The 24,306-nt window shown below is 41.0% G+C and overlaps 1 protein-coding gene across 23 annotated transcripts in view; it reads right to left on the reverse strand.

The window, feature by feature from the left end:
- The window catches only part of tns1b (tensin 1b), a 195,444-nt gene that overhangs the window by 45,774 nt on the left and 125,364 nt on the right, over nucleotides 1-24,306 (reverse strand). For 12 of the 23 annotated variants that reach the window (XM_080904031.1, XM_080904030.1, XM_080904034.1 and 9 more), the window contains exons 1-7: nucleotides 15,980-16,381; nucleotides 11,653-11,702; nucleotides 6,116-6,287; nucleotides 3,876-3,926; nucleotides 3,664-3,786; nucleotides 1,730-1,794; nucleotides 368-451 (exon numbers count right to left, since the gene is read on the reverse strand). In XM_080904031.1, coding sequence (XP_080760157.1) covers nucleotides 368-451; nucleotides 1,730-1,794; nucleotides 3,664-3,786; nucleotides 3,876-3,926; nucleotides 6,116-6,287; nucleotides 11,653-11,702; nucleotides 15,980-16,366 — 932 coding nt within the window. In that variant the 5' untranslated portion in view covers nucleotides 16,367-16,381. Of the gene's footprint in view, nucleotides 1-367; nucleotides 452-1,729; nucleotides 1,795-3,663; nucleotides 3,787-3,875; nucleotides 3,927-6,115; nucleotides 6,288-11,652; nucleotides 11,703-15,979; nucleotides 16,382-19,349; nucleotides 19,392-24,306 lie in introns of those variants that run through there. The other 11 variants (XM_080904045.1, XM_080904036.1, XM_080904042.1 and 8 more) reach the window with 1 other exon arrangement.

The following is a 24,306-nucleotide window of genomic DNA, read 5'->3' on the forward strand; positions in this document are numbered from 1 at the left end:
GCCAATTATGAATCTTTGATTTTGGTTATCTGCCAACCAACGAACACAACTATGAATCCACCACAGAGGATCTTATAGCAGCTAAAAAGCCTTTCTTTAAAAAAATTAGTGGCAAATAAGACTGACCAAAATTCATAACAGGGCAGAAATGCGACTCCAAATGAAAATGAATCTTAACAAATCTCAATCTCAAAGTCTACGCGTGCAAACGATTCTTGAAAGTTCACACTTTGTTTGCGGTTCCTTCTACTGCCCCCCGGAGGCCATTAAAATCAATTAATGCGGCTTTAAAAATGTAGTGAAGTGACACAAGGGAGAGAGTTCACTCAGGGGTCAAACTTGAAACAACATTGGAGGGAAGACTGACCTTTTCTGAGATGGCTGACCCACAGGAAGCACTTTGTCTTCATAGAAGCGTTTCATGGCAAACCTGTCCAGAGCCTGGTCGGCACTGCATTTTGAAATAAAGTTTTGTTAGAGAACATTTTCTAGTCCATTTCCATTTCAGTATTTCTGGAATGTTTTTTTAAATGTTTTTTTTCCTTTATTTAACTGGGAATTCCTTTGATACAAAAAGCTCTCAGGGAAAAAAAAGGCAGCTGTAAGGTTGCAAAAATTAGAAAGTTGAAAATAACAAAAACAGACATGAGTAAAAAAAAAAAGAAGATCAAAATAAGCAGTGAATGCAACACAAAGTTCAGCTTAGAAAGTTACTAGTTTTCTATGAATAAACTTTTTTTTTTTAATTCCTACAAGTCATGATTTGAATAAATTAGAAAAAAAGAAAATATGCCACATAAATGACCCCTGTAGAGTATTAGCTTGATAACTAGAGGAGAGAAAAGCAGAAGTAACCACAGTAGGTCTATTCATGATTTGTTAGAGATCAGAACAATGTGCAGCTGTTGGAAATGTGGATATCTTAGAATAAGTAAGACAACAAATAAAAGAATGTCATTAAAACATTTTTCTTGTTTTTTCCTTCAGTGTACTATGCTATACGTCCCACAAGAAACTAATGACAGCTGTTCTACTTAACCTCAATGCAAAGAGTCAATCAAAAGCTTTGACCATAAATCAACTTTTCCCTGCACATCTGGCACATCACAATTTCACAGTTGTTTTCTGTTTGAAGCTCCTTTACCTTAGCCTGCAGGATAATGGAATAACAAAGGAACCTGACAGCTGTGCAGGAAAGTACGACGTTTTTGGGATTTTTTTTTATGACCAATCGTGTCATTTTAAAAACAACGTTGATTTGTGCTCATCTGGTTGTTTCTTTACGAGGAGGTCATTCTGTTAGTGGTCCTATCTAAGAAACAAAGCCAACAGAAAACGAAAAGCAGCTCACTTATAATCTGAGTCGCATGATGCGGTGTCTCATAGAACTTAACTCACTTTAGCTCACTTTTATAATTATGACATCAGGAACTGTTCTTTTGATTTACCAGAATTAAACTGGTGGTCTTCAGTCTCATGTTCTAACCCCCCTCCTTCTGCCTCATCACATCTTTAACTGTACTTCAGATGTGGGCTTCAAACCTGTGAACAATGCAGGCTTATTGAGTTTTTCCTCTTAAGCCTGTCCTCATGTAACCCCCCCTCCCCCTTGTTTTCCAAAAATGCCAGATTTCATCTTCACGCCTTCTCTTTCTGACTTTCACTCCACTTTTTAAGTGGCCGGGACATGTGACTTTAGCTCCAGCTGCAGCTGGGATCAGAGACCTACCTGGCAGATATGTTGCTGTAATGCATGTAAGCCGCCACCACCACTCCTGTTCTGCCTCGATTGCCCTGAAAAGACATCAGTCAAGCACAAGTAAGCTAATTTTATCTTCATCTCGTGATGGTCAAGCATGCAGAAAACAATATTGTTATGGATTTCTTCTCTAGGTATTTCAGGCACTAACTGTGTAATGTCCAAATATGTTTAATGGTTATTTTAGTCATGTAGAATATAACAAAAGACATAAAATTAATTCAAAGTTCAAAAGAAGCAAAGAGGTACAGATATCATTCCCAGGTTAATGATAGCCATCAAATTTACACAATAAGGACCAAATGACCCTTATTTTTACAGGAACTGCAACATTATTTAGTATCACGTTAGATAGGGTTGTTCTCTTTTTAAAAGTAATTTTATTTTTGTTAAATTTCAAGAAGGGCATGTCCTTATTTACAGTTCAGTTCCACCACAGGGTGCTCCACTTACACTGAGGTCCAGAAGTACTTGAAGAAAGAAAATCTGTTGTAGTTTTGGAAATTTGGGTATGACTGTGTGTTAAAACGTCTGAAATTCCTAAATACTTGTGCAATACTTTTGTTAGACACCTTGAATTAAAGCTGAAGGTGTGCACATACAAAGTATGATATATGCACTGTTGCAATCAGACAGTTATGTTTGAAATAGGCTAATTGAAAAGTTGATACAGAATGTTAAAAGTTGCTTTATGCAGGTATACGTAACTTCAGAACACATCAACTTTATGCATATTAAATGTCAAAATTTTCCAATAGAAAGTTCTTATTTGGAATCAGGCTCCAAATGACACTGTATGTAAAATAATCTATCATATTATGTTATACAAAGTCATTAAACTATGGCCTTCTTTAAAAAAAAAAAAAAAAAAAAATGCTGTCAGGAATGCAGAGATTCAAAAACGGCAAAAAAAAATTTCTGTCATGGTAGATTCCTTGGATAAGTCTCCAGGCCCCAGTCGAGAACATTGGGACTCTCCAGAGCCACAGAAAACATTATACAACTATTTTCACAAGCTGAGCCCTCCGCGTGACCAGTAAACGGACCGTTTTGTGTAAAACTGGTGAAGTGGCCCACGTCTGGTTGTAAAAAACGTCTGCATATTTGAGCATGTATATGTGTCCAGGCATGTGATACTATGTCAACAGAGACGGCGTTCATTTTAGCCCATCTATCCGCCTTTAAAATAAAGCTCGTGGTGGCGAATGAGTGAGTTCCACATTATAAATATCGCGGCAGCTTTAACAGCGTGGAGCCCAGTGGAAATGATTTGTGGAAACCAGCAGGGTCAGCTTCCTTAGTGACCAAACTGTCGTTACTCGACTGGCAGGAAAAAAAACAACAGCGGTTGCTACAGCAGCCGACTTGTTAGTAGCCTCCCTGTGGGAATGTTTTAGGATCCCATGGTTAATTCCTATGTTGCAAAACACAATCAGGAACAGAGCGGGGTTAACGTGAAAATGATTAGGTATTACATTCGGGACGGCAGCCTAGTAGCTGTATTGGATATACTCTTTATGGTGTGTTTCAGCACACTGAGGCTTCCCACAAGCGCATAATGTGATCCAAGTAAGTTTAGGCAACAACAGGAAAATATCGGTCACTTTAGTTTTTATGGTATTGTTAAGGGTAAAAGGGGTAAATAAACCTAAGTAGCCATGATGACTGGCATGCCTTACAGCCTTAATTTGTGTTTTCCTAACCATCATCCAGCCCCAACAAGCACACAAAGAGACGCACTCAGTGTCAGTGTTTCACTCAGATGGAACATCATTAGAAGCACACATGCACAAACAGCTGCAGCCTCTGAGGTAAGCAGCGGTCGTGAAAAGAGCCTGAGAGCACCCTCTACTGCCTGCAGTCATTGACTGTTTTTACAGCATCTTCTCATTTTTCACTCTTACCTTATTGTGTATAACCACAACATTGTGGCTGTCCGCACTCAGCCACGTGTCCATGGCCTTACAGATGCTGCAGATTTTGTCCAAGGCTGGAGCGTGGTGGTCGGGCCAGCCAAAGTCCAGAACCTGAGAGAGGAGGAGAAAGGTTGCTGTTCATACCGGTGGTCATACAGTAACAAAGACAAAGAGAGGAGATGTTAAGCAGGCAGTTGTACCTTTGGATTGAGTTGGCTGATGTCATAGCGCTTCTCACTGAGGTTGAAGAGCTAAAGAAAAGTACAAATAAATATTACACAAGATATTAAATGAGAGAGGCAGGGCACTCTGGGAATCCTGAATACGAAAATATTAGAGAATTCGTACAGCCAAGCCAGTAAGCAACTGAACCAAACATGGGGGTTCATGATATGAGATGTACTCATTATCACCTCGGTCTTTGGTTATCATAGTAAAGGTAAGGGTACATATGTTTTTATTTGCCTATAATCTGAGTTAGAATCATATTTGTTCAGTGTGTTTGTGGGATGAGCCAGAGGGAATGATACACCACACATTACAGCTACAGGGCCATGGAAACCCGTGCCATGAAGCTCCTGGTGCACAGCTTCTGTGCTGATGTTCATCCTAGAGGAGGTTTGGAGCTCTGTAGTTATTGGCAGCTTTTAGGCATTATGCACCTTGTGTGTGAGTTGCTGATTCCTAAACGCTTCCACTTGGCAATAATAAAGTTTAAAACAGATTAAGGAATATTTAGCAGTAAGAAAAAACTCCATAAGCTGACTTGTTGCAATGGTGGCACCTTATTAATTCAATTCAAAAGACCACTGAAATCAATGCTATGGCTCTCTTCCCATTTTATTTTCGGGCTTCTATCAAAATATTGTCAAGAGGCGGGACCAAGATGGCAACCAAATGTCAAGGCTTGCTTCATGAAGAATTTTGCAGGCTTTTGAGGCATGCTACATGCACATAGTCAAGTAACAAGGATTAAAGTGTATATGGATTTGGGATTTAAAACTTCAGACAAAAGCTGTCTCATCATTTGCAGTAGAAATGACAACTCTCATTGACCGGTTTTATTAGCTATGATAGATTACTAACAAAGTAGAGAGAGAAATTGATAGAAAACTCCATTTCTGGCTGACTTTAAAACATTTCAAGCTAAATAAGAAAGCATCAAAGCATCTTTATAGTCTAAATCATATTAACAATACTACCATGGAGGAAATATGGGATTAAACTAATTGTTGTCAAACAGGACAGAGCTAGCTACTTCTATATGTTACAGTGCAACATAATGTTAGCTTTGTGCTTTAATGTTTTTGATTCCAAAGTCATGCTTCACTAAACTTCAGAGAAAAGACGACTATATTTAGCAGGGTCATCGTGGTTCAGTGAATAAAAATCATGTGCTTTTAACATCACCCAAACTCGAACGAAGCCATTTTTAGTATCTGGCGATGGTGTTAAATTAGCCAACACATCATGAATGAGTCAGTCCTGAACAGAGTTTCTTGTAACTCAATAATGTAGTTAGCCGTCAATGAACTAACTGTTGCCGTTGCTGGGAAACTTCTCTATTAACTGGCTGGTTGTGCTAGTTTTGGTGACTAAAAGTGTATCCATTTCCTCCCTTTCACCCATGTGTGTTTGGATTTGCAAATGCAGTAAGAAAGACTTACTTTAAAGATATGATTGACTCTTAATAGATAACAGCAGTGTCAAGTTGGAGTTGTTTAAGTTTAGCAAAAGATTAAATGCACACATTGACTGAGGTTGTGTCCCCGCTGCCCAGCATGGGTTATATCCTACACTGCTAACAGATACAGGAAGTCACAGTTTTGGGGTGTTTTCTATGTCTAATAGCTTTGCTTTATATTGGTAATTAGAACTTTGTAAAAAGGATTTACCAGTAACTGAAGAAATAACATGTTTTTCATGGGGGGGGGGGGGGTTTGTGTATGATACTATCTTTATGTTATTCTGCCGCCAATATAATCAATCCAGGACTTTTTCGGCCACCTAAAATATCTTTATACTGTTATGTTATTTATTTATTGTAATTTTTGCTCCCCTCTTGGCCAGATCCTGCTTGAAAAATACATCTTTTTTTAACCTCAATGAGACTTTTTCCCCAAGAACTGCCTCTAACTTCTGACAGGAATGTTCTTTCTGGCTCAAAATAACTTTTATGAGAGATATAATTAAGATCTGTTTGGCAGATAATAGGACAACAAATCATTTACAACAGTTTAAATGCAGGCAACCACTTTTCGGCCCAACAAAAAGCAACAGGAGCGATGCTTTGAACAACAAAGAGTGAGGCAGGTATCACATGCAATATAAAGTATGCAGATGTTATATAACCACTCTGTTAGGTGAATATGTGGTTACACCTTAGCTAAATGAGCTGATAATGACTTTTTATAACTATTCGGTTTTTCTGAAACCCTACCAGGTAGTTGTTCCCGTGTTTTGATCGCAGCATGGAGGCCACCTCCCTCAGGTTGGCAGCGTAGCTCTGCTCCTCCACATTGCTGGGGAAGGAGACAGAGATGATCCGCTCTGTGATGTAGATGAGGTCCAGCTCGTAGCTCTCCTCCAGGGCCTGCAGCAGACTCGCACTCCTGCAGAAAAAAGAAGTAATTCTGAGTATCAGCTGATAGAAAAACCAATGCAGGTCACCGGACTGCAAAAGATAGCTTTAATACCCCGAAGTAATGCAGCACATGTGATTTATACACTGCAGCTGAATGGCTTTAACCGAAGACTGCCAAAAGGATGAAAGCTGGTCAATTTTAATTAGGTAGCAGTTTTTGTTTAATTTATACAGATACTGGATACACGTCTGTCCAGTTCATGTTATATGGGCAGAGAGGGCTGCTTTACTAAAGATGGTAGCAGTCCCAGTTTGTTTTAGGCAATAACATTATTATGGACACAGTCATTTCTTACAGAGAAATGTCACAAGACACGTCTTCTTCTGACGTAATTTCAAGTTTGTACTTTAACTTCACATCTTCAGAGTCACATATTTGGAGCCCAAGGCAACAAAAAAATGATGTGGCTTCATACGTCATCTGTAAACTGAATGTCCGCAGTGTTGCAAACAGAACACAACATTCTTTCTTCAAGTCAACATGGAACAAATATCCTAATATGGAGAAGGCAATACACCACATAAATACCAAATCCACAATGACATCACTAAATCTCAGCGGGGTTCATGCTCTCCCTGCTGCATTAAACACAAGTCATGTTCTTAGACTGTCTGCAAAGAAAAGCGAGCGAGGAGAAGGTGACGCATCCGATGAACACACCAGGGGGCTGCGGGATATGTGGACCACGCAAACTGATGATCAGTGATGAGCAAAAGTGTTTTGGTTGTTGTTCTGCTGAGTCTTTTTTCCCCCTCATTTGGTCAGATTAGATCTAAAAGGGAGAGATTAAGGAAGCCCAGATGAAAGGGATGTCAGAATTCCCTGATTGATCCGTAATTTACTCTCAGGCTCTTGAGAAAATGAGAGCAGGTGTTGCTCTTTGGCTTTTCCAGATGTCTAAACAATACAGAGATTTGGTTAAAAAGCGAAGGAGCAAAAAAGCTATTTTTTCAGTAATCTGAGGAGATTAGCAGAAAAGGATGTGCTTTTACAGCTAAATATTGGAGAAAAGTCCATTTAAGACCAACATGCAGCACTAGATGAGTCGTGCTTACATGAAAGAAAGATCCTTAAAACGTGGCATCAACTTCTTTTATGCTTTTATGCTTAAAAAACGTTATCTGCATGGCTGGAGTGGCTCTCAACCAAATTAAATGTCATTTGTTATTAATTAGTGGATGGTTTACTCACTTTTGAATCACATTTAGTCTTTTTTTAATCCCTCTTTTCAATGTTTGCTAAAAGATGAATTTTACTTTACAAATCCTTCTTTTTAAAGGTCAGGACTGATCAGATTTACCTCAGACACAGCATCCTTGTAATTATTTTTGTGTACAGCACTTTGTTTCTGCTGCGTCTGTTTTTAAAATGTTTACTAAATAATTTTGGGATAGTATGATACTGTATGGTACCAATGGACGTCTGGTGCTTGGGCTTGTCCCCAAATGTGCTGCCCACAGTGTGTTTATAGTCTTTAGAATGTAAAATATATTTCATTGTTACTTTTACATTTCTCACTGATATTGCTCTGAAGACGTACTTGAAAGATTTTCTTGTCTTTATTGATTTGTGACATTTTTCTGTCAAACTCACTTTTACATATCACTCTTGTAGCCCTGTTTACGTGCCAAAGAGCTGTTGCAACGAGCATTGTGAGGTAAGTGCAAGCACACTTTTTAATGTTTAGTTTAGGGGTGTGTGTGTGTGTGTGTGTGTGTGTGTGTGTGTGTGTGTGTGTGTCCCACCATTTGCACATAATTACTGAAATCTCTCTTGGAAATTAAAAAAAAAGCTCCACCTAATTAGAAACACAGGAACAATGTACAATGTATTGTACCAGATATTCATCTGCAGTCCCTAGAGGAGTTCATGAATGACATGCAGATAAAAATTCAAATTCAAATTTTATTTGTCACACACACACAACCATACACAGTATGACATGGGGGTGAAATGCTTGTAGCTGTACAATGCCCGACCATTAAATGACAGAAGAAGAAAAGTTTTAGTTAAAATTTAAAAGTTAGTTAAAAGTTAGCAATCAGATGTCATGAATCTAAAACTGACACATAAAAAGAATGTATACAAGAAAACACCTTAACAGAAAAAAAAAACTGAAGAAGAAGAAGGGTGGATGGGAGAAAAACACAGTTGTCTGGTGATTTTGCACTCAAGTACTTGCAGTGACCAACAATATGCCACACCCCTTAACTCTAGGGGACCCCTTTCATTTGTGATGTGATTGCACAGGTTGCGCGGTGGGAGGCAATCTGTCTGCAAACAATCACAGACTGACTGTATTCACTCTCAGACAAATTTGCAAAGGTTTGCAATTAACTGCCATCTAATTATTAAACAGATCGCCAACACATTGCAATCAGAGTTGATCTGAAATTTGTTAATTGATATATTCTGTTGTATTGCCAAATATTTGCCAAAAAGATTGTTGATCAGGTTTTGTGGGTTTTTATTAGAAGAATCATCACGTGCAAGATTTATGCAATATTGCTGTGAATATACGCAAGTTACATTTTTTTCTAATTTCCTTGCAGATGTCTGGATTTGGTTTAGTTATATGGGCTGAAGTCATTTTGCAGGCTGAGATGTAGAGCCGTACAGGCGTCCTCTGCGACTCACCGTCTCACTAGCAATAAACAGACCTCAACTGATCAAACCTCTTTCCGACTTTTGCCTTTGCAGAAAAATATCAACCATAAAGAGGCTATAAAGAAGTGAAGTGGGTGAAGTGAAGGTGGGGAGTGAGTTGAAGAGGTTGCAGGAGAGGTGCCTGGAGCCAGACTGCAGCATATTTCCCACATTTGTCAGCTGTGAGTAGCCCCTGAGGAAATTGCTCATATGTCTGGGAGAGGGGATCGCTCCAGCTTTACTGTTCAAATACTGTAACCTGCTCTTTTCTGTACATCTGGAGCCACTCAAAACATGCTTACTGGAAATTATTCATCACTTCAGATAAAAGAAATTGATATGTCGCACATGTCTCTACTGTGCTGAGACAGAAGTCTTATCAAGTTTTTGAAAATATTTCTTTAAACCTGCATCTCCTCTTTCCCACCATTTCCTTTTCACTCTCTTGCATCTCCTTGTGTATGCCTCTCACCTCTGAGTGCAGTCAAAGCCAATATACTGTAGACCTGTGGTTTGGTCCCATTCCAGATTCACCAGCATGTGTTGACCGGCTGAGTGCCAACCTGCTTCTCATCAGCTGAAGAGATTAAGTGATTGCTCCTTTTCTGCATACCGCATTTGACGAATGACGCATTATCTCTGCATGCTCAATTTCAGTGCTGCACTGATCTCGTTTGTCAATTCAGACAAACACTGAACCTTTTTTTTTCCTAAATCCAGAAACCTTAGACATTTAACTGTTAAAAAAAATCCCCCAAGATATCTGCAATAAAAGTCAACAACCGGGATTTCCATGGTTTCTTCCATTCAAAATACGGAGCACCCTACTTGACTTCAGCTTATAATCATACTTGTCATACTTCCTGATGGGTATAAACATATTACCACATATTTTCTCATGACCCAAAAGGTCAATTGGCTCGTCCAAGTTAAACTCGCTACTTAGACTGATTTGACCTTTTCTATTATTAATATTTTGAGTTTCTTAAGCAAACGACTTAACACCATGCGCTATTCATTTTTTCTCTGCATTAGTTACAGATGCTTTTCACCTCTATATGTTAAATATTATATAAACGTGATGCAGAAGGAATAGTTCACAATGACAAATTGTAATATAAGACCGCCAAGCTCCCAGGGATTTAAGCCCATTTTAGCTTGTTTTGGTTTTCCAGCAACAGGCAACTGTTTTCAGGAGAGACTTATTGTATATTCCCTTTCCAGCACCAAACAGTAAACAGATAAAAGTAATAAATATCTTTTTTACCAGTTAAATATTTCAGTGTTTCCCTAGAAGGTGATGAAGACAAAAATACACCTGAAAATGGTTACATTTGTATACCTATACCGATAAACCATCGTAAATCCCAAAAAGTTGATTCTGTTCATCTGGACGTAGCGTCGTCAGTCCCTGAAGAATTCACTTGGATGAGTGACGAATCATTTCTCCCACTCAAAACGCTACGTCCAGATGAACAGAATCAACTTACCGGATTTATCCTTACCGGGGTGATTCAGCATGGATCAAGACAAACTATCTTAAAGTTAGGTAGTTTGAACATTTGCTTCGAATGAGAGCAAAAGAAAACAAACTCAGTGCTTCTTTTTTGCAAGTAGCATGTCTAAAAGTCTTCAGTTGAAAGATCTGTGCACCACATTTCAGAATCAGAGAACTTATGTAATAATATCTGCAATGTTGCATGACCACAGCTGTCAAATTAACCTGTCACTGTAGATGTGTTATGATATGTTATGTTTACCACAAGTGAGAATTGTGGTTTTCTTTAGCTTTGATAAAAAAATAAAATAATACTAAACATGTTGTCTACACTACCTAGTTATTTAAACTAAGTAGGTAGGTAGTATTACCCAAACACTTTTATTTGTAGGCTTAGAGGACGGCGTAGCAACACAAACCTCCACGCAAATAAAAAGTGTGATCATAGGAATGTACCAAACCTGTCTGAACCCAGAGTTTGACTGGATTAGTTAATTTAGCGGGAGGATTACATCAGACAACTGTCAATGATTCTGATGTTAGGTACTTAAAAATGTTTTCCTTTATATGGATGGAAATCAGGTGTAATCCTCTCAGTAAATGAACTCACACGTTCTCTGCATGGGCTGTTAAACATGCTGATGTTCCAGATGTTGAACTGTTTTTATTACCTCATATCATCTAGGTGAATTGCTGCGAGGGAGCCAAACTGTCATTCAAGCTTCGCACAGCACACAGTTGTGTTGTGCCATCAAGTCTGACACATTAATTACACAACTGACAACATGTGTGACTCCCTGAGGACCGAGGCTGACACCAGATATCTTTATGTCCAACAACACACCGAGCGGTCCAGTTCAACAGCGGGGCATGTTGCTTTTACAGTGTCCCTGGTAAAAATCGGCCAATATCACATTACATCTAAACTTTTCATTTTCAGATTCCTCACATTATCAAGCAGGATGCAGAGAACGCACAGAGCTAAGCCTGATATTTATTTCACCCCCCCCTTATTATAAATCTGCACTTTTGCTGGAAGCAGGAGAGATCGTTTTCTAAAATAATTAAACAAACGCAGCCTGATAATCCAAATGAAGCCTTTTATGGGAAACGTGGAGAGAAGGGAGGAAAAGTAGGAAAACTCAAAACTGATGAGGAGGACAGGAGACAAGAAAGAAGGGAAGCTACCTCGATGGCCTGCGCCGTGACTCCATGCTCTTTGAGGATTTTGTTGAGCCCTGCAATCACAAAGAAAAACTTTATTAGTATTCTTTGCATGCACACAAAGATGTTTCTCAACAAGCTGTTAAAAACATTCATACACCAAATAAGGAAATCAGTTAAAGAGACGTTCGAATTATTAAAATGACGCTTCACAGTCATCCATGTAACCAGCTCAGCCTTGCTGGTAAATTTGAATCTTCTGAAATTTGGAAAATAATGGAGCCTTTGATTTTACAGATTACAGCAGAGCATAAATGTAAATCATAATTATTGTAGCTGTAGCAGAATCACAGACTGGTTAGGGAGGTCCGTGGGATGCATCCCAGTGAGAATCAGAAGAATGCTGCACACACAACAACTTGTCAATCACTAACTAAAGCACTACCTACTTTACCCTCTTATTTTCCTCTAATAGAGACCATAATTTACAAAATAAGCATTATGTTGTACTGAGTAAGACTTGAAACTAGTGGTTGAGGTCATAAACTCATCAGTAAAGTGTTTACTGTAGTCAGCAATCAAAATGGTAAATGACCTGTATTTGTATAGTGCTTTACGAGTCCCTAAGGACCCCAAAGCACTTTACACATCCAGTCATCCACCCATTCACACACACATTCACACACTGGTGATGGCAAGCTTCATTGTAGCCACAGCCACCCTGGGGCGCACTGACAGAGGCGAGGCTGCCGGACACCAGCGCCACCGGACCCTCTGACCACCACCAGTAGGCAACGGGTGAAGTGTCTTGCCCAAGTACACAACGACCGAGACTGTTCAAGCCAGGGCTCGAACCGGCAACCTTCCGATTACAAGGCGAAGTCCCAACTCTTGAGCCACGATCGCCCCGGCAAAAGAGTCGAGCATAATTTTCCTGTACACTTTTATATAACCAAATATCTTATATTTAGAGACAGCGTGTGCCTCTCACACATATCAGTACTGAGATATATGTTGTGTGATATCTGGACTTTATTTCTTTATTATTTAAAAGAAAATTGATGCTCGATGTAATTTAGAGATGTGTTATGGCATCATTTGCACTCCCCTCAGCGCTGTCCGCAGCACATGTAATAGGAGCAGCAACACAACTATTTGTGGAAACCGAGGAAAGAATGACTGCATCACTTCCCCTTTTACTATAATTTCAACATACCGCATGTAGATCTTTAAAGAAAACAATCCTGAAAATTCAGAATCAGCCAATCAGGCTTCAATCTGTGGAGTAGCTGAGGTAATGATACTAACAGAAAACTCCGACGACCTTCACCTCGACACGGCAGATCTTCTTACTGCTCAAATGAGACTGTAAACGCGTGCTCGAGCCAGCTGTCTCCAGTCCTGTGATGTTATACTGTCTAACAGGCAGTTAGAGTTTGAAATAGTTTTCATCCCTTTAGAAAATAAACACTCTGAAAGACAAAGATCTGATCACTGCTGCAGAGTGTGTATTATACCTTAGGAAGGGAAGGAGGGGGAAGTCTCTTATATGAAGCTGTGTAGCGCCATGTGAGAACAGCTTCACATGGCACCTTCATAGAGCAAAGCAGAGGAAGTGTGGCTGAAAGTGACCGGCTGTGTTTGGCTCCACTAAGCCTGGCCCGCCTCGCCCCCCCCCCACTCAGACCAGCTTGAGGAGGGGGGTCAGAGGGCACGTGGACTTATTCACTCTCCTGTGATGTTTGGGTCACATGTACACAGGAAGGGGCTGTTATCCGTCATCATCCATTATATCAGATTGGCTGGCTAACCATCAGTGTCAAGAGCACCACTGACCTTCCTGTATGAGCATTAGTCTGCTCTGCTCTCCTAACAGCCGACTGTCGCTGAGTGAAGAACTGACACTCTGTTAGAAATGTGAAACCTTTTCTCATGTTTCATATAATAGTCTAAAAGGTTTCTAAACAGGAGACTCAGGTTGAGATTGTGCTTGTCTGTTTATGATTTTTTTTAGAAAATCTTTATGCAAAAGTATCCTGGGCCATGATGGTACAGGAAACAGATGGAAACTCCAGACAGAGGACCTTCTTTCTACTCTGTTCGATTAAGTTTTATTTATACAGCGCCAAATCACAACAACAGTCACCTCAAGGTGCTTTACATTGTAAGGTAAGACCCCACAATAATACAAAGAAATCCCAGCAATCAAACGACTGCCTATGAGCAAGCACTTTGCTGACAATGGGAAGGAAAAACTCCCTTTTAACAGGAAGAAACCTCCAGCAGGATCAGGCTCAGGGTTGGCGGCCATCTATAAGGCGACAGCTAACCACTGAGCCACCAAAACAGATATGTCAATAGTCAGGGCTAAGCATGACCTTTTGCTCCATTTTCCCATTACTACACCTTCTGCTGATGCACAAATACTACACACCAGTAGAATTAAAAACAACAGGTTCATAAAAATACACATTTAAGAAAAATAAAAAGTAGGACTAAATAAGATCGAGGGTAGAAAAACTGAACACAACAGAAAGCTTCACTTTCAGAGATCCTGGTTCCCCTAATAGCAGCTTCCACGTCCCCGTACCAGAGCATTTAACCGGGAAATTGCATTTTTATCACCGTGGAAGGCTTTCACTAGATCAACTGGTGATAAATGACATTAAAGCATCTGTGGGGAGGTTACTTAACTCTGGTCCAACGTTAAAACCTCCTAAATTCTTGGGAAATCAAACCTTACAGTTACAGTTATTATCTGGCATTTCAACATCCCACAGCATCAAATACCAACGTTCTGCCAGAAGTGGCTTGCATCCTTTGAGCTTGAATATACCAGCTGCAGCAATATTATACACAAAGGGAAAAAGTCCCCTTTGAAAGCAAAGATACGCCTCTGCAGCGTCCTTAAAAAATTATGCTTACCCAGTTTGTTTTAACATGACAACCTTTATGAGCATCCAGATGTGATGGGTTGGGAGTGAGCACTGTCTCTATGTTGCTACAACCTGGTGTGTTACATCACCAACACTAAAAGGACAAACAGCTTTGACAAAACAGTGTTATTCGACACCCCAAGAGAGAGTTTAACCATTATTTGGTGAATCTGGAGATTCTAACAAGTATCTGTATTAATTGTGACATTGGGGGGCCGTGAATGCGTACGCATACATAGGCACAAACACAAACATATCAGACGATGGGGTATTTTCCCAGAACGGCCCGTTTGTTTTGATAAATGCTTTGCTTCCCTCCCCTCGATTCTGCAGCCCAAATGTTCACATGAGTCAGTTGCCCAACTGAGGTGACACAAAGCAAATCCACCCCCCACTCTGTCTGCACTTTGGACTAAGTGCTTCAACATGTTGCAAGGGGCTCCAAAGCACAGCGAGTCACCAGAGGAGGACAGAGATGAATGAGCGAGAAACGACCCAAAAGAGAGGGTTCAAAGACAAACGCAGAGCGTGAAGAGGGCTGAGTGTTTGTGCCGAGCGGTGCTGAGGGAGTTACCGCGCATCAGGGTCAGGAAAAGCCCAAGCGTTTCTTGAGGTAAAGGGACGCCAACACGGGACACGGAGCCACCAGCATGCAAGCGAAAAAGTCTTAATTAGAGACTGCCAGAGAGCTGTCGTTTATATTGTGCTGCAAAGACGGCGGTTAATTCATAGTTTTTGCTTCAAATTAGTCTGAATTGTTGTGCAGAGGATTTTATGAGCCACGAGATTTAAGTTAAACTGCAACCATCTGGGAGAGTAAAGGCGCTGCATTGAAGCCAGGGTCAGCAATAAGACAATAACTTTCACTGTGGTCACATTGATGTTTCTGCCTCTGAAAAACTCAAAGACATCATGATGTGTGACGAGTTCATGAATGGAGGGTCTGCAGGAGCACATTGGAGTAGCTTAACAGAATGAAAGAAGAAAATAATCTTAACAAGCAACAGTTTCCCAAAGTTAAAGACGTTAAGCTCCTAAACACGACACAATCCACATCCCATCTCCTTTGGGAACTTCCATCAGGGAGGAGGAGGAAGAAGCAAGGTAGTGGGTAAAGAGAAGGAGGAGGAGGAGGTGGGAATTAGAGTGGGGGGTCCTCCAGGCCCTGTTTCCAGATGAAAAACATCTGGGGAGGTTGACTTTACAAGCAGGCCATACAAATTAACCATCTGAGAAAGAGTGAGGCAGTAAGGGAGGAAGGGGGGGAGGGAGGGAAAAGACGTTGGGGGCTTGTAAAAGTCTGCGAAGGAGACAAAAACTTTTTCTATGACAAAGAAGAAAAAAACATTGAGCGTGGAAAGAGAAGAAGCAACCAGAGCCGCTTTTAGCCAAATCCTTCATTCATCGCATCCTACCTTCCTGAAAAGGTAGCCCGTACTCCATCGCCATGCCCCCCTCAGAGAGGAGAGCCGCCTCCTAAAAGACCCTCCTCGGTTCATCTCTGGAGAGCTCCCGCTGCCTCTCCCTGCTCTGTGTCCGGCAGTGAACTTCCCTCTAAGAAACCTCTCCCTTTTCTCTGACAGCAGAGGAGCAGAAGAAGAAGAAGGAAAGCAGAAAAAAAAGGGCTCTATTTTGGGCCGTAGCCTGCAGCGGGCCACTACATGCTCGAGGTCGGGGCAGACTCCTCCACAGAGCTCCTCGTCCCGTTCCTTCTGTCCTCTGTGTGCTCTCCCTTCCCTCTCTTTCTCTGCCGTTGGCCACCCTCCCCCCTCCGCCTCGTTATCTCTCTCTTCCCCCCGCATTCAACTTTTCCCTCCCTCCCTCGCTCCCATGTCTCTTTCTCATCTTTGCATGGATCTAAATTGCTAAGCCTTTCCGTCTCTTTAGCCAAACATGTGGGAACTGATGCATGTTTGTAGACATAAACACACACAAATCAGCTGAGTGGAGCTGCTCACTGCTGCACGTCCTAAGTCATAACCGTACAAATATAACCACGTGCCTTTTTTTGTGTGTCATCTTATCAACTTTCTCACACGAGAAGCTGAGGATCGAAGGCAGGGGGATCTGTCGGGGAAGTGAAATCAGAAAAAGAAGTAAAATGATGCAGCTTAAAAATTAATACTGATTAAAGAAAAACAGCCAAGATGTTCATAGCAGAAAAGAAAAACAAAGCTCAAGCAGAAACTGATGCAGGTCTTGTTGTCACAAGATAAATCTCTGTGATGCTCCAAGGCGATGAGGCGTGGCCAAACATCCGCCACACGTCACTGTGTAACCACACAGCAAATGCCCATGACAAGACAGCAGCAGCTGCACTTGCACACAAACAGACACTCGAGCACATACAGTCCACTCTGTACAGACATGTGATCATACAGTAAGCATAAAACAGCAACTCGTCTAATCACACACTTACGCCGAGGGTGTGATTCAGACTTTGGCCCTCGTTTAAGGTGCTGACCAAACTGTGCCGGACTGGGAAAAACTCACAAGACTTTTAAAAGACTGTCTCAAGTGACTGAAGGATAACATGGGAAACGCCAATATAAGCAGCCACACACACCATTCCCAAAAAGGCACACAGCTCTGTTTGTGTGTATTTTTGGTCCTTGTGGGGAAAGCGGGCACTCGGCTTTGGGTGGCAACTCTAAATTGGTTACTCGATCCTTCCTTTCTCAGACAAAATACAACTCGCAGGAAGTCGTGTTGGAGACAAATAGTGCCCAGTGAGTCCAAAGCAAACATGTACCACCCTTATTTTTGAGTGCTTTGTCAGAACATCAAAATTTATTGTTCTCAAGGAGTTGGCAAAAAGAACCAACAATCATATCAACTCTTCTGAAACTCTAACAATAACAAAAAAAAAAGTGTTTAAAATACATTACTACCCAATGCTACCTGTGGAGTCTGGGCTGAAAACCAGCATGTCCAAATACTCCAGCAGTCACAGACAAAAACGCAAGGTTTAAAAATACTGGAAGTTGTTCATATCTGCTAATGTAGCTGCAGCACTGAGCCCAGTGTTGCATGAATGCATAGACATTAGATGGTCACGCCTCAAAACTTCCATCCAGTCCACACACTGAGCCCCCAGACTGGAGGTTTGTGTCAAACAGTGTATGCAGTGAAAATTGAGGGTCTCCTTGTTTCACACGTCCTTACTGATTCATATTTAAAGCTTAGAGGGGGTGAAGGAGGCATAAGTCACACTTTTGTTGTTAAGTTGTGACCGTTCATCTCATTAACCCGGTAACCCAGAGTCTAACATCTCATGTGTAAATGAACCATGCCAGCACCTTGCATAAAACAATGCAAGCTACAGCTCCACACTTGATACTCAACACAATTTATTAAACAGATAATAATATTTATCTGATCCACAACTCATTTTATAAACTCACTTTAGCTGCAGATGCTTCAGTTACATTTTAAAAGAGTTTATACTACAGTAAACAGACAAAACCTTTTTAAAAATAGCTAGCGGGCCGTGCGGCTGCCTGTGCTGGGCTTATCTCGCTCACGCTGCGTAAGCTGAACATCACTCAGATGTCGTAGTGGAGATGAAGGATGCCAGAATTCACGTGCCACAGACACTTGTCTTTTCACTAAACACATCCACAATTTTTCCCCAAAATATTTCCATGTTATGTTACCATCTAGCTTTACTGCAGAATATTTCAAATGCAAATATTGAACTTTGTAACCTGCATCATATATTTTAATATAAATCGACTAATATTCAGTGATGCAGTATTATCGATAAAGCAACAACGTGATATATTAAGTAATTAAAATCATCTACAGCTTCAACATTAAATTGATTAAACACATTATTAAATCAGCAACTATGATTCAATAAAAACACGGACGTGAGTCAGAAGAAAGTACTTTTACTTTACGTACTTTAAGTACAATTTGAAGCTCAAACTTGTACCATTCAGTAGAATTACGACTTTTTCTTAAGGGGCCATAGGCCTCTGCACGAGCCTCAAAAAATGCACGCCTGCTACGCTCCAGGTGCACAGGAGAAGGTGCAAACAGACTTTGCATTCCAGCACACTGCACTGGTCACATTAGCGTAACCCAAGTGCTTCTTGGCACAGGTTGCCAATCAACGGCCTTGCAGGTAACCGCTCTATGCAGTTTTTTGTTCTACTCCAGATGTACTCGTGTCAGTCCAGCAGCTAAACTGTCTGAATATATTCTTTTAAAGAAAATAAGGACTACTTGGATGTAGGGTCGAAGGATGTGTCATACAGACACCATCTTTGGTGTTACGGGGTTCGACGATAGATTTCAACTGGGTATTATTTAATGTTTCTGTTTTGATGAATCAAAGACAACCAAAAGCAACCAAGAGTCCACTTAGCTGTTTGGTACAGCAATGTGGCTTGATGCCTAGCAAAGAACTTCCTGTTTGATATGATTTAATGTTTGTGTTCTGAAAAGATAACGTGATATCATCTGGCGCAAATATGTGTTTTTGTTGTGGACGATGGATGTGAGATATTGTTTAAAAATATCTCATGAATGAGTGGGATTTTGATCTCAACAGGCCCTGCTGTGCATCAAGTGTAGACTTAATCTGGCTTTTCTGAAGTATTTATTATAATGAATGTCCTTCATGGCAGCTGGGAAACCATCCACTCATACTTTATACCTTTTCTACATCAAGTATGTCTGACCTCTCAGCCAAGGCTGCAGAGGCAGATTCATCAGCTCCTTCATTAGTCTAACCAAGCAAGAAGAATGGACCTGCGAAAAATCAGCAGGTAAACTCACCATGGTGTCTACATGTTTGAGAGGGAGGTCACTGCTCGGCGCCTGTTCAGAAACGACAAAAAGAGACAGACAGTGAGATCAACACCTGCCGATACGCTTCAAACAGTTGACTTCGTGAGATGTTATGTTGTGTCATCGGGTGTTTACGCTATGCTCAGAGCCATTCCTTGCCCTAATGTGGCCTGGAGTGGAGTAGAACTCCACCTTGAATGTGTGGGACCATCTATAATCCTTCTGTGCAAATATTTACACAAAGAGACAGGTCTGCTTCCATTAGCCAAGACCAGAGAGTCCAGCCGAGGAACTCTCTTTTTCAACACCATATACAGCTATGGAGAGAGAGAGTGTCAGGAAAGACAAAGGAGAGGAAAAAAGGGGCACTGTGGGACAAGAAACCAGAAGAAAGTGGTGGGAAGGGGTTGATGGACATGCTAAGAAAACAAAAACAAAAACACAGGAACAATCAGACAGATGAAGAAACAGGATTTGGGGTACAGAGAGGAAAAGATGGCAGAGAGGAGAAGAAGAAAACAGAGCAATCTGTGACGTCATGAGCTTGTGTGGGCTCCACTAACCTCAGACTAACACACACATGTGCATGGAACTAAATGAGGCCTAAAATGCATCATAGCATTTGAAGATCCACGCTGCTGTGGATTTTTATGCAGAGATGTTCATTACCTGACTGTTTCAACACCAGTAAAAAAAAGAAAAGAAAAAAGAAGAGTCCAAAGTTTCAATACTCTGCACTGAAAGTTGGGTTTGCTCATTTTTTCACATTTTTTCATGTTCTGGAGATCATGAGCCTGTTCGGACTTTAGACAGCATTAGGGTAAATAGCAGGAAGATCTGAACAATAATACTGGCAGTACCAGTTGCTGCATATCATTCTGCATCTCTCAATCCCTAAATGTCCTCTTTCTCTTCACTCTAAGTATGGAAAAATATATTTTTAAATTCTCAAAACCATGGAAATAACCTAAAAAATACCCACACATTAATAATAATAATGGATTGGATTTATATAGCGCTTTTCAAGGCACCCAAAGCGCTTTACAATGCCACTATTCATTCACTCTCACATTCACACACTGGTGGAGGCAAGTAGGGCTGGGCGATATATCGAGTTTTTTAAAAATATTGATATATTTTCATATGAGATATAAGATGTGACAATATCGTTTATATCGATATAGTCTATGTTACGTTATAATTATACTTGTGGAGCCGCAGGTTTGCCTCTCTTTCGTCCACTTATGTCTCTACGCAACGTTACTCGGCCTCGCCTCTCCTTCACTGAACACAACTCCCCCTCCCCCATAGCTTTACCTGCAGGCAATGACAAGATGAAAGCGGAAAATCTCCGTTAGCGAATTACCTCGGATCGCCCCGTGCGTGGGGCTGGACGGTGTCAACGTGTTAGCGAGCTAACCGCGCTAACGACATGCAGCCAGGAGGGGCTGCACGGCCTAAAATCCTTTCATTTTCTCAAAAATCGACAGTGCGCCTTATGTATGAATTCTGGTTGTGCTTACTGACCGCGAACCGATTTTATGTGGTACACAGCGCTCAGCAATCTGTCAAAAAATGTTTTAATATGACTTTGCTAAGCTACGGAGCTGCACCGCTTGATGGAGCCGCCTCGCGGAGTGATAGTACTGTGCTTCAACGTAATATTACCGTACTGTGTGTGTATAAGGACCACAAATGGCACCTGTTCAGAGACGTGGTGCAGCTGTGAAATCTGTCTCTTTGTTATTACGCTCATGGTCTATTAGTTTACATTTTGACTGCACAATTGTGAGCTTTTCGTTATGCACAAAAACAACATTGGACCATGATTATTTAATAAATGCTGATAATTTATTTTTGAGTAATTTCTTCATGTATATCTACGCTGTATGTAAAGAAAATGCCCATTTGACATCTGGGACACAGTGTGACTAAGAACTCTCTTTTTGTTCTTAACTTATGGCTTTAAAAAAAAAATCGAGATATATATCTTATATCGCCATCCAGCTAAAAAATATCGAGATATGAATTTTGGGTAATATGCCCAGCCCTAGAGGCAAGCTACGGTTGTAGCCACAGCTGCCCTGGGGCAGACTGACAGAAGCGAGGCTGCCATATCGCGCCATCGGCCCCTCTGGCCAACACCAGTAGGCAAGTAGGGTAAAGTGTCTTGCCCAAGGACACAACGACCAGGGCAGAGAGCCCGGGGATCGAACCGGCGACCTTCCGGTTACAGATACGCGTCCCAACCCCCTGAGCTAATGTCCTGTTTTTGGTAACAGAGCTGATACCAGAGAACAAAAAGCAATCTCCTCTCTGTAAATGCCATTAAAAGTCAAGAACGAGGAAAAATACAACTAATTCTCAGTGAATTACAATAAAAAGTCCAAAAATCCATCTTTGTCTGCCTCGTGCACAGATATAGATTCTCTTCATCACACCGAAGACACTCAAGTTTTATTGAAATTATATTTTTTAAATTTTTATATTTTTTTAACTATTGTAAAAATTAAATTGTGCAACATATGATTGCAGCGGTTCATTCTTTAATCCTGCTTGGTAGTGATCTCTGCAGAGTCCCACACAGAGAGCTGGGCTGCAACACCCAGGACGATCTGCTTCTGTAGAAACTTTCAGTGGAACATAAACAGCAAATGTAAACTGTTAATTACAGTCTGAGCGTGCAGGCCCTAGAATACAGACTCCAAACACTCAGACTAAACCGCCAAGCAGGGAGAGCACAAGAGACCTACAGTCACTGGAGTCTGCTCCAAACTGCAGCATTTATGACTGAAAGGGATTCAATTATCAGCATCGTGACTACATTTCTCTCTGTTGTACATGCAGACAGATGTTGTTTCTAAGAATGAAGGACAAGGAAACAGCAGGCTAATGTTTGAGATTCTAAATGCAGACTGTGGATTTCACTGCAAGGCCAAAATTTGCAGCCGCAGGCATTTTCACACAAATGGAGGCCATTGTGTGTAAACCCAGAAAAACACACAGAGACACAAACAATTCTCACAATGATATATTCGAACATGTGCATTTCCGCTTTGCAAGATTGCAGCCAGATGGCTGTTTTGCATCCATGTGCACGTCGTCGCTTAGAGATGCAAATAATTTAGAGAGCACGAGAAAGCCGGAGAAGTTTTGTATCAGCAAAACAGCCGACAGAGGAAGTGTTTGCAGTTTGTGTCAGTAATCTTCAAAAGAAGCATTTGAAGGGGGGCTTTGATACAGACATTACCATTTTTCTTTCTTAAATCAGGGCAATTCTTGCAGGCTGTGCACAATAAATGTCACAATTCTGAAACAAGAAACAGACCAAGCTTTCAGAAACTCCAAGACCCAAATGATTAAAAGCTTTAAATTAAACCTAAATTATCTGTCCCAGCTCGGAATTTCAGATTCAAGATCAAGAGGTCAAGTCTTCAAGCCCAGGACTGTGTACATATTCACAGTGAAGGAAAGGCCAACCACTATCTTCTTTAAGACTAGATGTTTACCTGTGGTTCCTGGGTATTTAAAAGCAGAATTAGGAAATGGGCAAAACATTAAGCTTTCAGGCCCGTGTTCTGTGGAACCAGCTCCCAGTCCAGGACTCATCTTGTTGGGGTCTAGTTGTTTGGGGGGGGGGGGGTTCTCTATAGGTGAGGTGACTGTTGTTGTGATTTGGCACTATACTAGTTTTATTTGCAGTCCTTATGTTGACATAGCAAGCTCTTAAGGCTGCAGCTTTAGTGCATCATGCTGTGTCATTCTGCCACATGTCTGTCAGCAGGAGCCTCTGCTGAATCAAGCCAAGCAACAAGTTGATCTGAAGCTTTCATTCGAGACGTGTTCGTAGCGTTTCTTTTCTAAATCAAGAACAAAGCAGATGTAATAATTTTATTTATTTGAAGCTACAGTTTAAAACTTCAGGATCTGATTAAAGCAAGAAGCTGTGGAGGATAGTAATGCATACCAGAATCCTGAATCTACTTTATAGCGAGACAGTTGTGTTTCTCATTTTGAATCACATTGGCCCATGTGACAGGGGTGCAAACTTGCAGATTTTAACTCTTAGCTGGCCTCCCTGTGCACACCGAATGAATGTGCTGTGGTCTGACAGCACACAACCGCAGGGCAGACTGCAAAAAACTCTTCAAACATAATCGTGATTAAACATAATTACAACAGATGCGAGAATAAAGACGAGAGCAAAACAAACACTCCTCTGTGGCCAAGAGCTTTGCAGCACCTGCGAGGCCAGCGTAAACACAAACCTCACAAGTATGTTAGTGTGCCCTTCTAATCGTGCCTCATGTGCCATTTCCATACAACTATTAGTCTGAGAGTGAGCCTTTGAACTTAAAATCATTTTCATCATAGATATTCAGATTTTGTGCCTCCTTTGCGCATCTCTTGCTCAGAGCTGTGTCATCATCGTGAACAAAGTCAGCTGAGGCTCATGAGAGGGGCTAAATGCAGGCCGTTGCTCTCCCACAGATCTACAAAATATTTCAGCTTTGGCTTAAAAGGAAAACAAATTCAGTATGCCTGGTTTCAGAGTGAGGATATCTGGGAGGTTTCCCAGTGTCTTTGGTTAATAATAATGATAAAGATTAGTTCTAGAGCTGCTAACAGCTACATTCTGTCAACATTCATTGATCTACATGTCTCCAAACTGAACAACCTGTGTCACTTTTCTACTCCATGTTAGTTTAGAATACTTGTGCATCACCTATAACACTAAACCAAAGATTTGGCAGATTTTGCCAGAATGCCGACAGCTGACAAAAAAAGTAGAAAGCTCGGCGTGATTAAACTGTTGTTTCATCCAAGGTCCTTTTATACTGACACGGTTCTTGTGGTCCAGATGGTTTCTATCAAGCATCGCAACCAAAATGAAAGACAGGCTGTAGGCTCAAAGTAAGTCAGGTGTTTGTATATTACAACAGTC

The sequence above is a fragment of the Rhamphochromis sp. 'chilingali' genome (genome assembly GCF_963969265.1).
Source record: "Rhamphochromis sp. 'chilingali' genome assembly, chromosome: 14".
Lineage (NCBI taxonomy): Eukaryota > Metazoa > Chordata > Actinopteri > Cichliformes > Cichlidae > Rhamphochromis > Rhamphochromis sp. 'chilingali'.